At 65.1% G+C, this 11,681-nt stretch overlaps 1 protein-coding gene across 1 annotated transcript; it reads right to left on the bottom strand.

Moving 5' to 3' along the window:
* Nucleotides 1–4,661: 4,661 nt before the first annotated feature.
* Nucleotides 4,662–8,052, bottom strand: ZBTB9 (zinc finger and BTB domain containing 9). The gene is given in 3 exon segments (XM_052775016.1): nucleotides 4,662–5,693; nucleotides 5,695–6,487; nucleotides 8,018–8,052. Coding segments are annotated over 2 exon segments (1,794 nt in total). The 5' UTR covers nucleotides 6,472–6,487; nucleotides 8,018–8,052; the 3' UTR covers nucleotides 4,662–4,676.
* Nucleotides 8,053–11,681: the final 3,629 nt, after the last annotated feature.

Below are 11,681 nucleotides of genomic sequence, written 5' to 3'. Positions count from 1 at the left end.
CAGCTTTGACCCTTTTTTGCCCCGTTTCAGCCCATTAAACCCCATGGAGTGACATCACCGGTGGCACTTGGGGACACGAGTGTCCCTGCAGTACCGGGGGGGATCTCCCCAAGGACAGGAGGGTCCTGGGGGGGCCCTGGGGTCCCGGCGTGGCTGCGGGCGGGCAGAGGGACCCGGGAGCGCCCGTTCCCGTTGCCATGGCCACCCGTTGCCATGGCCACCCGTTGCCATGGCAACCCGGCCGGTCCGCAGTGCGGCCGCTGTGGCAAGGCCCCTCCCACTCCGCGCACCGCCATTGGCTACCGCGCTCCCGCTCTGCGGGCGCTGATTGGCGGGTGAGGAAGCGGAAGTAAGACGAGGGCTGGGATCGGAACCTGAGCTGAGGGCGTCCTTAAATGGGAGCTGGGCCCAAACCAGTACAGGACCTGAACTGGGAGCTGGCCTTAACTGGGAGCTGGGCCCAGACCAGTACAGGACCTGAACTGGGAGCTGGGCCCAAACCAGTTCAGGACATGAACTGGGAACTGGCCTTAACTGGGAGCTGGCCCCAAACCAGTACACGACCTGAACTGGGAGCTGGGCCCAAACCAGTTCAGGACATGAACTGGGAACTGGCCTTAACTATGAGCTGGCCACAGACCATACAGGACCTGAACTGAGAGCTGGCCCCAAACCAGTACAGGACATGAACTGGGAGCTGGCCTGAACTGGGAGCTGGGCCCAAACCAGTACAGGACCTGAACTGGGAGCTGGCCTTAACTGGGAGCTGGGCCCAAACCAGTACACGACCTGAACTGGGAGCTGGGCCCAAACCAGTTCAGGACATGAACTGGGAACTGGCCTTAACTGGGAGCTGGCCCCAAACCAGTACACGACCTGAACTGGGAGCTGGGCCCAAACCAGTTCAGGACATGAACTGGGAACTGGCCTTAACTGAGAGCTGGCCCCAAACCAGTACACGACCTGAACTGGGAGCTGGGCCCAAACCAGTACAGGACATGAACTGGGAACTAGCCCCTGACCAGTACAGGGCCTGAACTGGGAACTGGCCTAAACTGCGAGCTGGCCCCAGACCAGTACAGGACCTGAACTGGGAGCTGGCCCCAAACCAGTACAGGGCCTGAACTGGGAACTGGCCCCAAACCAGTACCGGACCTGAACTGGGAGCTGGCCCCAAACCAGTACCAGACCTCAACTGGGAGCTGGCCCCAAACCAGTACCGGGCCTGAACTGGGAACTGGCCCCAAACTGGGAGCTGGCCCCAAACCAGTACAGGACCTGAACTGGGAACTGGCCCCAAACCAGTACAGGACCTGAACTGCGAGCTGGCCACAGACCAGTACAGGGCCTGAACTGGGACCAGAACCCAAACCAGTACAGGACCTGAACTGGGAACTGGCCCCAAACTGGGAGCTGGCCCCAGACCAGTACAGGACCTGAACTGGGAGCTGGCCCCAAACCAGTACCGGACCTGAACTGGGAACTGGCCCCAAACTGGGAGCTGGCCCCAAACCAGTACAGGACCTGAACTGCGAGCTGGCCACAGACCAGTACAGGGCCTGAACTGGGAGCTGGCCCCAAACCAGTACAGGGCTTGAACCAGTACAGCCTGAACTGGAATGAGAGCCCTAAACTGGGACCAGAGCTCAAACCGGGACCAGAGCTTGAACTGGAACCAGGGCCCTAAACTGGGACCAGAGCCCTGAACTGGGACCAGTGCTCGAACTGGGACCAGAACTCAAACTGGAACGAGAGCCCTGAACTGGGACCAGAGCCTAAACTGGGATGAGAGCCCTGAACTGGGATGAGAGCCCTAAACTGGGACGACAGCCCCAAACTGGGACCAGAGCTTGATCTGGGATGAGAGCCCTAAACTGGGACCAGAGCCTGAACTGGGACGAGAACCCTAAACTGGGACCAGAGCGTGAACTGGGACCAGGGCCCTAAACTGGGACCAGGGCCCTAAACTGGGACCAGAGCCCTGAACTGGGACGAGAGCCCTAAACTGGGATGAGAGCCTGAACTGGGACAAGAGCCCTGAACTGGGACCAGAGCCTAAACTGGGACGACAGCCCCAAACTGGGACCAGAGCTTGATCTGGGATGAGAGCCCTAAACTGGGACCAGAGCCTGAACTGGGACGAGACCCCTGAACTGGGACAAGAGCCCTAAACTGGGACGAGAACCCTAAACTGGGACCCGAGCTTGAACCGGGACCAGAGCTTGAACTGGAACCAGGGCCCTAAACTGGGACCAGAGCCCTGAACTGGGACAAGAGCCCTAAACTGGGATGAGAGCCTGAACTGGGACCAGAGCGTGAACTGGGACCAGAGTCCTAAACTGGGATGAGAGCCTGAACTGGGACCAGAGCGTAAACTGGGACCAGGGCCCTAAACTGGGACCAGGGCCCTGAACTGGGACGAGAGCCCTAAACTGGGATGAGAGCCTGAACTGGGACAAGAGCCCTGAACTGGGACCAGTGCTCAAACTGGGACCAGAACTCAAACTGGAACGAGAGCCCTGAACTGGGACCAGAGCCTAAACTGGGATGAGAGCCCTGAACTGGGATGAGAGCCCTAAACTGGGACGACAGCCCCAAACTGGGACCAGAGCTTGATCTGGGATGACAGCCCCAAACTGGGACCAGAGCTTGAACTGGAACCAGGGCCCTAAACTGGGACCAGAGCCCTGAACTGGGACGAGAGCCCTAAACTGGGATGAGAGCCTGAACTGGGACCAGAGCCTGAACTGGGACCAGAGCCCTAAACTGGTATGAGAGCCTGAACTGGGACCAGGGCCCTAAACTGGGACCAGAGCCCTGAACTGGGACGAGAGCCCTGAACTGGGACGAGAGCCCTAAACTGGGATGAGAGCCTGAACTGGGACCAGAGCGTGAACTGGGACCAGAGCCCTAAACTGGGATGAGAGCCTGAACTGGGACCAGAGCGTGAACTGGGACCAGAGCCCTAAACTGGGACAAGAGCCCTAAACTGGGACCAGAGCCTGAACTGGGATGAGCGCCCTGAACTGGAATGAGAGCCCTAAACTGGGACCAGAGCCTGAACTGGGATGAGAGCCCTAAACTGGGATGAGAGCCCTGCACTGGGACCAGAGCCCTCAACTGGGACCAAAGCCCTGCACGGGGACCAGAGCTTGAACTGGGACCAGAACTCGAACTGGCATGAGCCTGAACTGGGAGCAGAGCCTTGAACTGGACCAGAACTCGAACTGGGATGAGAGCCCTAAACTGAGACGAGAGCCCTGAACTGGGACCAGAGCCCTAAACTGGGACCAGAGCCTGAACTGGGACAAGAGCCCTAAACTGGGACAAGAGCCCTAAACTGGGACCAGAGCCTGAACTGGGATGAGCCTGAACTGGGACCAGAGCCCTAAACTGGGACCAGAGCCTGAACTGGGATGAGAGCCCTAAACTGGGATGAGAGCCCTGCACTGGGACCAGAGCCCTAAACTGGGACCAAAGCCCTGCATGGGGACCAGAGCTTGAACTGGGACCAGAACTCGAACTGGCATGAGCCTGAACTGGGAGCAGAGCCTTGAACTGGACCAGAACTTGAACTGGGATGAGAGCCCTAAACTGGGACGAGAGCCCTAAACTGGGACCAGAGCCTGAACTGGGACCAGAGCCCTAAACTGGGACCAGAGCCTGAACTGGGACAAGAGCCCTAAACTGGGACGAGAGCCCTAAACTGGGACCAGAGCCTGAACTGGGATGAGTGCCCTGAACTGGAATGAGAGCCCTAAACTGGGACCAGAGCCTGAACTGGGATGAGAGCCCTAAACTGGGACGAGAACCCTAAACTGGGACCAGAGCCCTAAACTGGGACCAAAGCCCTGCACGGGGACCAGAGCTTGAACTGGGACCAGAACTCGAACTGGCATGAGCCTGAACTGGGAGCAGAGCCTTGAACTGGACCAGAACTCAAACTGGGATGAGAGCCCTAAACTGAGACGAGAGCCCTGAACTGGGACAAGAGCCTGAACTGGGACAAGAGCCCTAAACTGGGACCAGAGCCTGAACTGGGACAAGAGCCCTAAACTGGAACGAGAGCCCTAAACTCGGACCAGAGCCTGAACTGGGACAAGAGCCTGAACTGGGACCAGAGCCTGAACTAGGACCAGAGCCCTAAACTGGGACCAGAGCCTGAACTGGGACAAGAGCCCTAAACTGGGATGAGAGCCCTAAACTGGGACCAGAGCCTGAACTGGGACGAGAGCCCTAAACTGGGACCAGAGCCTGAACTGGGACAAGAGCCCTAAACTGGAACGAGAGCCCTAAACTGGGACCAGAGCCTGAACTGGGACAAGAGCCTGAACTGGGACAAGAGCCTGAACTGGGACCAGAGCCCTAAACTGGGACCAGTGCCTGAACTGGGACCAGAACTCGAACTGGGATGAGAGCCCTAAACTGGGACGAGAGCCCTAAACTGGGATGAGAGCCCTAAACTGGGACAAGAGCCTGAACTGGGATGAGAGCCCTGAACTGGGATGTGAGCCCTGAACTGGGACGAGAGCCCTAAACTGGGACCAGAGTCTGAACTGGGACGAGAGCCCTAAACTGGGACCAGAGCCTGAACTGGGACCAGAGCCTGAACTGGGACCAGTGCCTGAACTGCGCCAGACCCTAAACCATTCCCCACCCCCTTCCCCCCCCCCCCCTCACTCGCAGGCCCAGCACCCCCCTCCCCACCGAGCCCCCTGGCAGAGCGGCCGATGTTTGGCCAAACCGCTCCGTAGGCGGAAGCGCCGGCCGCAGCGCTCGCAGGCTCGCCCGGCTCCGTCGTGGGTCTTCATGTGCTCCGTCAAGTGATGCTTCAACTTGAAACGCTTGTGACAGGCGGCGCAGGCGAAGGGACGCAGGCTGAAGGTCAACATGATGTGCCGATCCCGCTTGGGTTTGACGGCGAACCGTTTACCGCACAAGCAACCGAAACGTTTGCCGTCGGGAGCCGCTCCCAGCTTCACCGGAGCATGAAGGGCTTGACCTCGGCCCAGGATCTCGTTCCCGTGAAGGTCCACCGGTTTCCAAGACGGTTGCGGGAAGACGGCCGCTCCTCCGGTTGTCACCATCGTGCCGCCGGTTGTCACCGTCGTCCCGCCGCCGCCCGCCGGGATGACGTAGCTCACCTCCGCCGGCGCAAAACCGCCCACCAGCTCGGTCGCTGGCAGGAGGTCCTCAACGGCGCCGGTGTCGCCCACCTCCTGCTTGATGTAGAAGATCTTGGGGGGCTCGTGGGTATCTCCAGGTGCCCCGTCTTCCTCCTCCTCCTCCTCCAGCACGATCTGGAGGGCATCGGTGGGGCGGCGGCGGCGGCGGCGGTGGCCGCCCTCTTCCTCCTCCTCTTCTTCTTCTTCCTCCTCCTCCTCCACGCAGATCTTGAGGACCTCCTCGCCGGCATCCTTCAGGAGGGAGCTCAGGGACGACGTCGCCGCTGGCGCCACGTCAGCGGCCACACGGATTTTGAGAACCTCCTCGCCCCCCTCCTTGGTGAAAGATGGCGTCGCCGCGTCACCGCCACGGGTGGCCCATGAAGAGCCATCGCCACCCACGCACGGGCCATGATGACGATGAAGATCCGTCACCACCACGGGTGGACCACGAGGATGTTCCATCACCACCGCGGGTGGGACACGATGAGCCGTCGCCGCTACGCATGGTCCACGAGGACGATGAAGACCCATCGCCACCACGGGTGGGCCATGATGACGCTCCGTCACCACCGCGGGTGGGACACGATGACCCATCTCCACCACGGGTGGTCCACGATGATCCTCCGTCTCCACCGTGGGTGGTACACGAAGACCCGTCACCACAGCTGGTCCACGATGATGCTCCATCTCCGCCATGGGTGGTACACAGAGACCCATCTCCACCACGGGTGGTCCAGGATGATGATGAAGACCCATCTCCACCATGGGTGATACATGAAGACCCATCTCCACCACGGGTGATACATGAAGACCCATCTCCACCGCGGGCGGTCCATGACGACGAAGCCTCACCGCCGCGGCCGCTTGACAACGATGACGACGTCGCCTCGCTGCCCCGCCCAGCCCACCGGCACGCCCCACCCTCCAACTCCCTCAGGATCTCCGAGCACTGATCTACCACGTGCCACATCTGGAGACCGCTGGCCACCAAGAGGTGACCGGGCAGGGCCTCCAACAGCAACGTCAAGCGCCCCGAGTAGATGAGGTGCAGGAGACCCTCGAAGGCGTCAGGATCGATGGCGGGGGGCAGCAGCAGGCGCCCCCCATCCTGTAGAAGCAGCTTGTCGTGGAAGAAAGGGGATGCGGCAGCCAAGACGCTCTTGTGGGCTGGGAAGATCCGGCCTCCCACGTGGACGGCCACGTCGCAGAACTTCCCCTCCAGCCGCAGGCGATTGAGGGAGTCCAGCAACGCCGCCGCGTGCTGGGGAAAGGAGATCTGCACCCGGCCCCCCTCCGCCGCCATCTTCCCCGTGACGAGCCTGTGGAGACAGGTCTGTCACACGGGGCAGGGGGCACCTGGTTGCCCCCTTGGGTGCTCTGTTGCCCCATGAACTGTTCTACTGCCCCGTGGGGTGCCCTGTGGCCCCCTTGGGTGCCCAGTTGCCCACTCGGGTGTCCTGTTGACCCATGAACTGTTCTACTGCCCCATGGGGTGCCCTGTGGCCCCCTTGGGTGCCCTGTTGCCCCCTCAGGCACCCCGTTGCCCCCCAGGGTGTCTTGTTGCCCCGTGAGGTGCCTTGTTGTCTCATGAACTGTTCTACTGCCCCATGGGGTGCCCTGTTGCCCCATGGGGCGCCCTGTTGCCCAATGAACGTTCTACTGACCCATGGGGTGGTTTAGGACCCCCTTGGGTGCCCTGTTGCCCCCTTGGGCACTCTGTTGACCCATGAACTGTTCTACTGCTCCGTGGGGTGCCCTGTGGCCCCCTTGGGTGCCCAGTTGCCCACTTGGGTGCCCTGTTTCCCATTGAACTGTTCTGCTGCCCCATGGGGTGCCCGGTTGCCCACTTGGGTGCCCGGTTGCCCTCTCTCAGGCACCCTGTTGCCCCCCCAGGGTGTCTTGTTGCCCCATGGGGTGTCCTGTTGCCCCACAGAGTGCCCTGTTGCCCCACAGGGTGCCCTGTTGCCCCTTGAACGTTCTACTGACCCATGGGGTGCCTTGTTGCCCCGTTGGGCATCCTCTTGCCCCATGAACTGTTCTACTGCCCCATGAAGTGCCCAGTTGCCCACTTGGGTGCCCAGTTGCCCTCTCAGGCACCCTGTTGCCCCCCAGGGTGTCTTGTTGCCCCACGGGGTTCTCTGTTGCCCCACGGGGTGCCCTGTTGCCCCACAGGGTGCCCTGTTGCCCTTTAAATGTTCTACTGCCCCACGGGGTGCCCGGTTGCCCGCTTGGGTGCCCGCTTGCCCCCTCGGCCACCCTGTTGCCCCACGGCATGTCTTGCTGCCCCATGGAGCGCCCTGTTGCCCCATGGGGTGCCCAGTTGCCCACTTGGGTGCCCGGTTGCCCCCTCGGCCACCCTGTTGCCCCCCCAGGGTGTCTTGTTGCCCCCCCAGGGTGTCTTGTTGCCCCATGGGGTGCCCTGTTGCCCGCTTGGGTGCCCGGTTGCCCCCTCAGCCACCCTGTTGCCCCCCCAGGGTGTCTTGTTGCCCCTTAAATGTTCTACTGCCCCACGGGGTGCCCAGTTGCCCACTTGGGTGCCCGGTTGCCCCCTCGGCCACCCTGTTGCCCCCCCAGGGTGTCTTGTAGCCCCCCTTGGGTGCCCAGTTGCCCCCTCAGGTACCCTGTTGCCCCACGGGGTGGCCCATCCCCCCCTTGGGTGCCCCATGGGGTGCCCCCCTTGCCCCGGGGGGGGGGGCACCTATACCCCTGGGGCCGCCCCGCCCCCTCGCTCCTGCCCCCCCCCCCCCCCGGGTCGCCCCATCCCCCCCCACGGCCGCGGCACCGGGACCCACCGGGACCGCCCCACCCCCACCCCGGTCCAGTCACGTGACCGCGCGCCCCGCGCTCACCCCCGGCCGCCGGCGCCTCCGAGCGGTGACGTACCCCGGGGAAGTCCCGCCCCCTCCTGCGGGCGGAGCGGTGGCGTGCCCCGGGGAGGCCCCGCCCCCTCCGCGAAGCTTCTCTCTCCCCTCCCTCCCAAGCCCCGCCCGCTGCAACCCCGCCCCCTCCCTGCCGCGAGAAGCCACGCCCACTCCCAAGCCACGCCCACCCCGCGCAGAGGGGGGGGCCCCCCACCCGCGCCCCCTCCCGAGCCCACCCTAATCCCGGGAAGCCCCACCCCCTCCTACGCCCCGCCTTCTCCGACCCCCGCAATCCCCGCCCCCATGCCCCTCCCCCTCCAAGCCCTTCCCTTTCTCAATACCCGCCCAACCCCGGCGAGTCCCCGCCCCATCCCTCGCCGTAACTAAACCCCGGCAAGCCACACCCCTCCCCCTAAAGCCCCTCCCACCTCCCAGGCAGCCCCGTCCCCTCCCACACCTTTACTAAACCCCGGCAAACCACACACCCCTCCTCTTAAGCCCCTCCCACGCCCCACTCAGCCCCGCCTCCTCCCACACCTTCCCTTTACTAAATCCAGCAAACCACGCCCTCCCCTAAAGCCCCTCGCACCCCTAGCCAGCCCCGCCCCCTCCCCTTCCCTAACCCCCCGCAAACCACGCCCCTCCCCTTTAAAGTTCCCCCACGCCCCCACTCAGCCCCACCTCCTCCCACACCTTCCCTTTACTAAACCCCAGCAAACCACGCCCCCAACCCCTCCCACCCCAGCCAGCCCCGCCCCCTCCCCTTCCCTACGCCGGCAAACCACGCCCCTCCCCTCTAAGGCCCTCCCACACCCCTCTCAGCCCCGCCTCCTCCCACACCTTCCCTTTACTAAACCCCAGCAAACCACGCCCCTCCCCTCTAAGGCCCTCCCACACCCCCTCTCAGCCCCGCCTCCTCCCACACCTTCCCTTTACTAAACCCCAGCAAACCACGCCCCCTCCCCTCCAAAGCCCCTCCCACCCCAGCCAGCCCCCCTCCCCTTCCCCTTCCCTAACCCCCCCGCCAACCACTCCCCCTCCCCTCCAAAGCCCCTCCCACGCCCCCCCAGCCCCGCCCCCTCCCGCTTCCCCCCCAACCCGACTCAACCCTCGCCGCGCCCCCTCCCCAGTCTCCTCCCCCCGCCCCGCCCCCAGTAGGCGGGGCTACAAGACCGATCCGAGTTTATTAAAGGCTCCGCGGGCAGCGGCGGCCCCGGCGGGGGTTGGAGCCAGCCCAGACCCGCCATGGGGCCGCCCGCGGGCGGCGGATTGTCGGGGCTGCGGCGGGCCCGGGCCGGGGCACCGGGGACGGGGGGGGGCACGGGGGGAGGGCACCGGGGGCCGCTGAACGAGGGGAGGGGGCCGGTGAAGCGGGGGAGGGGGGTGGTCCCGGTGCGTTGAAGGGGCCCGGTGGATGGGGGGGGGGGGGGGGTGTCCCGGTGGATGGAGGGGGGGGTCCTGGTGTATTTGGGGGGGGGGGTCCTGGGGCACTTGGGCGGGGTCTCGGGGCATTTGAGGGGGGTCTTGGGGCATTTGGGAGGGTCCTGGGGCATTTGAGGGGGGGTCCCGGTGCATTGAGGGGTCCCAGTGCACTGGGGGGGGAGGGAGGGGGGATGGGACACCCCAGTCCCGGTGCACGGGGACCCCCCCCCCCCCCCCCGGTGGTGTCGCACGGGGACACCCCCGTGCCGTCGCACGAGGATGGTGGTGCGTGGGGACCCCCCCGGTGACGTCGCACGGGGACATCCCGGTGCTGTCGCACGAAGATGGTGGTGCACGGGGACCCCCCCCCAATGCTGTCGCACGAGGATGGTGGTGCATGGGGATCCCCCCCCCCGGTGCCACTGCACAAGGATGGTGGTGCGTGGGGACCCCCCCGGTGCTGTCGCACGAGGATGCTGGTGCACGAGGACACCCTGGCGCCGTCGCACGAGGCCGGTGGCGCGCGGGGACCCCCCCCCCCCAATGCTGTCGCACGAGGATGGTGGTGCACGGGGACACCCCGATGCCATCGCACGGGGACACCCCAGTCCTGGCGCACGGGGACACCCTGATGCCGTTGCAGGAGGCCGATGGTGAACGGAGACGCCCCGGTCGCGGTGCGTGAGGCTGGTGGTGCACGGGGATGCCCCCATCCTGGTGCACGAGGACACCACGCCACCCCCCCCGTGCACCCCGGTCCCGGTGCACGGTGACACCCCGGTCGCGGTGCCCGGCGAGGCTGCTGCACGGCGGAGCTGGACGCACGGGGTGGGGGGGGGGGGGGTCCTGCGGCTCCTGGTGCACGGGGTGGGTGCGATGCACGAGAGACGATGCACGAAGAGAAGAGAGAGGGGACAAAAAAAAAAAGGGGGGGGGGGACACCCCGGCATGGTGCACGGGGGGCGGATGCTGTTGCACGGGGAGGTGTCGCACGGGGAGCTCCGGTCCTGGTGCACGGGGAGGCGTTGCACGAGGGCTGCCCCGGGGCCTGGTGCACAAAAGAGGCTGGTGCACGAGGGAGGTGATGCACGAGGAAGGTCCGGTCCCGGTGCACGAGGAGGCTTGCGCACACGGGCGGCGGGGGAGGAAAACGTGATGCACGAGGGAGGTGATGCACGAGGGAGGTCCGGTCCCGGTGCACGAGGAGGCGATGCACGAGGGCTGCCCGGTGCGTGGTGACGTGATGCACGAGGGGAAGGTCCGGGCCTGGTGTGCAAGGAGGCTGATGCACGAGGGGTGGTGATGCACGAGGAGCTGATGCAACGAGGGGAGGTCCGGTCCTGGTGCAAGGAGGGTGATGCACGAGGAGGTGGGGGGGAGAGGGTCGGCGGAGGGGGGGGGGCTGGCCTGGTCCTGGTGCATGGGGAGGTGATGCACGGGGAGCTCCGGTCCTGGTGCACGAGGAGGTGCTGCACGAGGGATGCCCGGTCCTGGAGCACGTGAAGCTGTTGCACGAGGCCGCCCTGACCCCGTTGCACGAGGCCACCGTGATCCCGATGCACGAGGGGGCCCCCCCCCGCCGCCGCCGAGTCTCGCTGCATGATGAGCCGGTGCACGAGGGCTTGGCTTGATCCTGGTGCACGAGGAGCCAATGCACGAGGCCAGCCCAGTCCCGGTGCACGAGGCCGTCCCGCTCCCGGTGCACAAGGTCGCCCCAGTCCCGGTGCACAAGGAGCCGTTGCACGAGGAGTCGGTGCACGAGGCCTCCCCGCCCCCATTGCACAAGGACCCGATGCACGAGGAGCTGATGCATGAGGCCACCCCTGTCCCGGTGCACGAGGAGCCTTTGCACGAGGCCACCTTGTTCCCATCACACGAGGAGCTGTTGCACGAGGTCTCCCCCCCCTCCCCCCGCCAATCCTGGTGCACAAGGAGCTGTTGCACGAGGTCTCCCTGCTCCCCTTGCCTGAGGAGCCGTTGCACGAGGAGCAGTTGCACGAGGAGCCGTCGCACAAGGCCTCCCTGTCCCCGGTGCACGAGGCGCCCTCGCGCGAAGCCCCCCCCCCCCCCGCTCCCGTCGCACGAGGAGCCCTTGCGGGAGGAGCCGTTGCCCAAAGAGCCCTTGCACGAGGCCGCCCCGCTCCCGTCGCACGAGGGAGCCGTCGCACGAGGCCGCCCCGCTCCCGTCGCACGAGGGAGCCGTCGCACGAGGCCGCCCCGCTCCCGTCGC

The sequence above is a fragment of the Harpia harpyja genome, chromosome 25 (genome assembly GCF_026419915.1).
Source record: "Harpia harpyja isolate bHarHar1 chromosome 25, bHarHar1 primary haplotype, whole genome shotgun sequence".
NCBI classification, from domain to species: domain Eukaryota; kingdom Metazoa; phylum Chordata; class Aves; order Accipitriformes; family Accipitridae; genus Harpia; species Harpia harpyja.
This window is presented reverse-complemented; position numbering and strand designations above follow the sequence as displayed.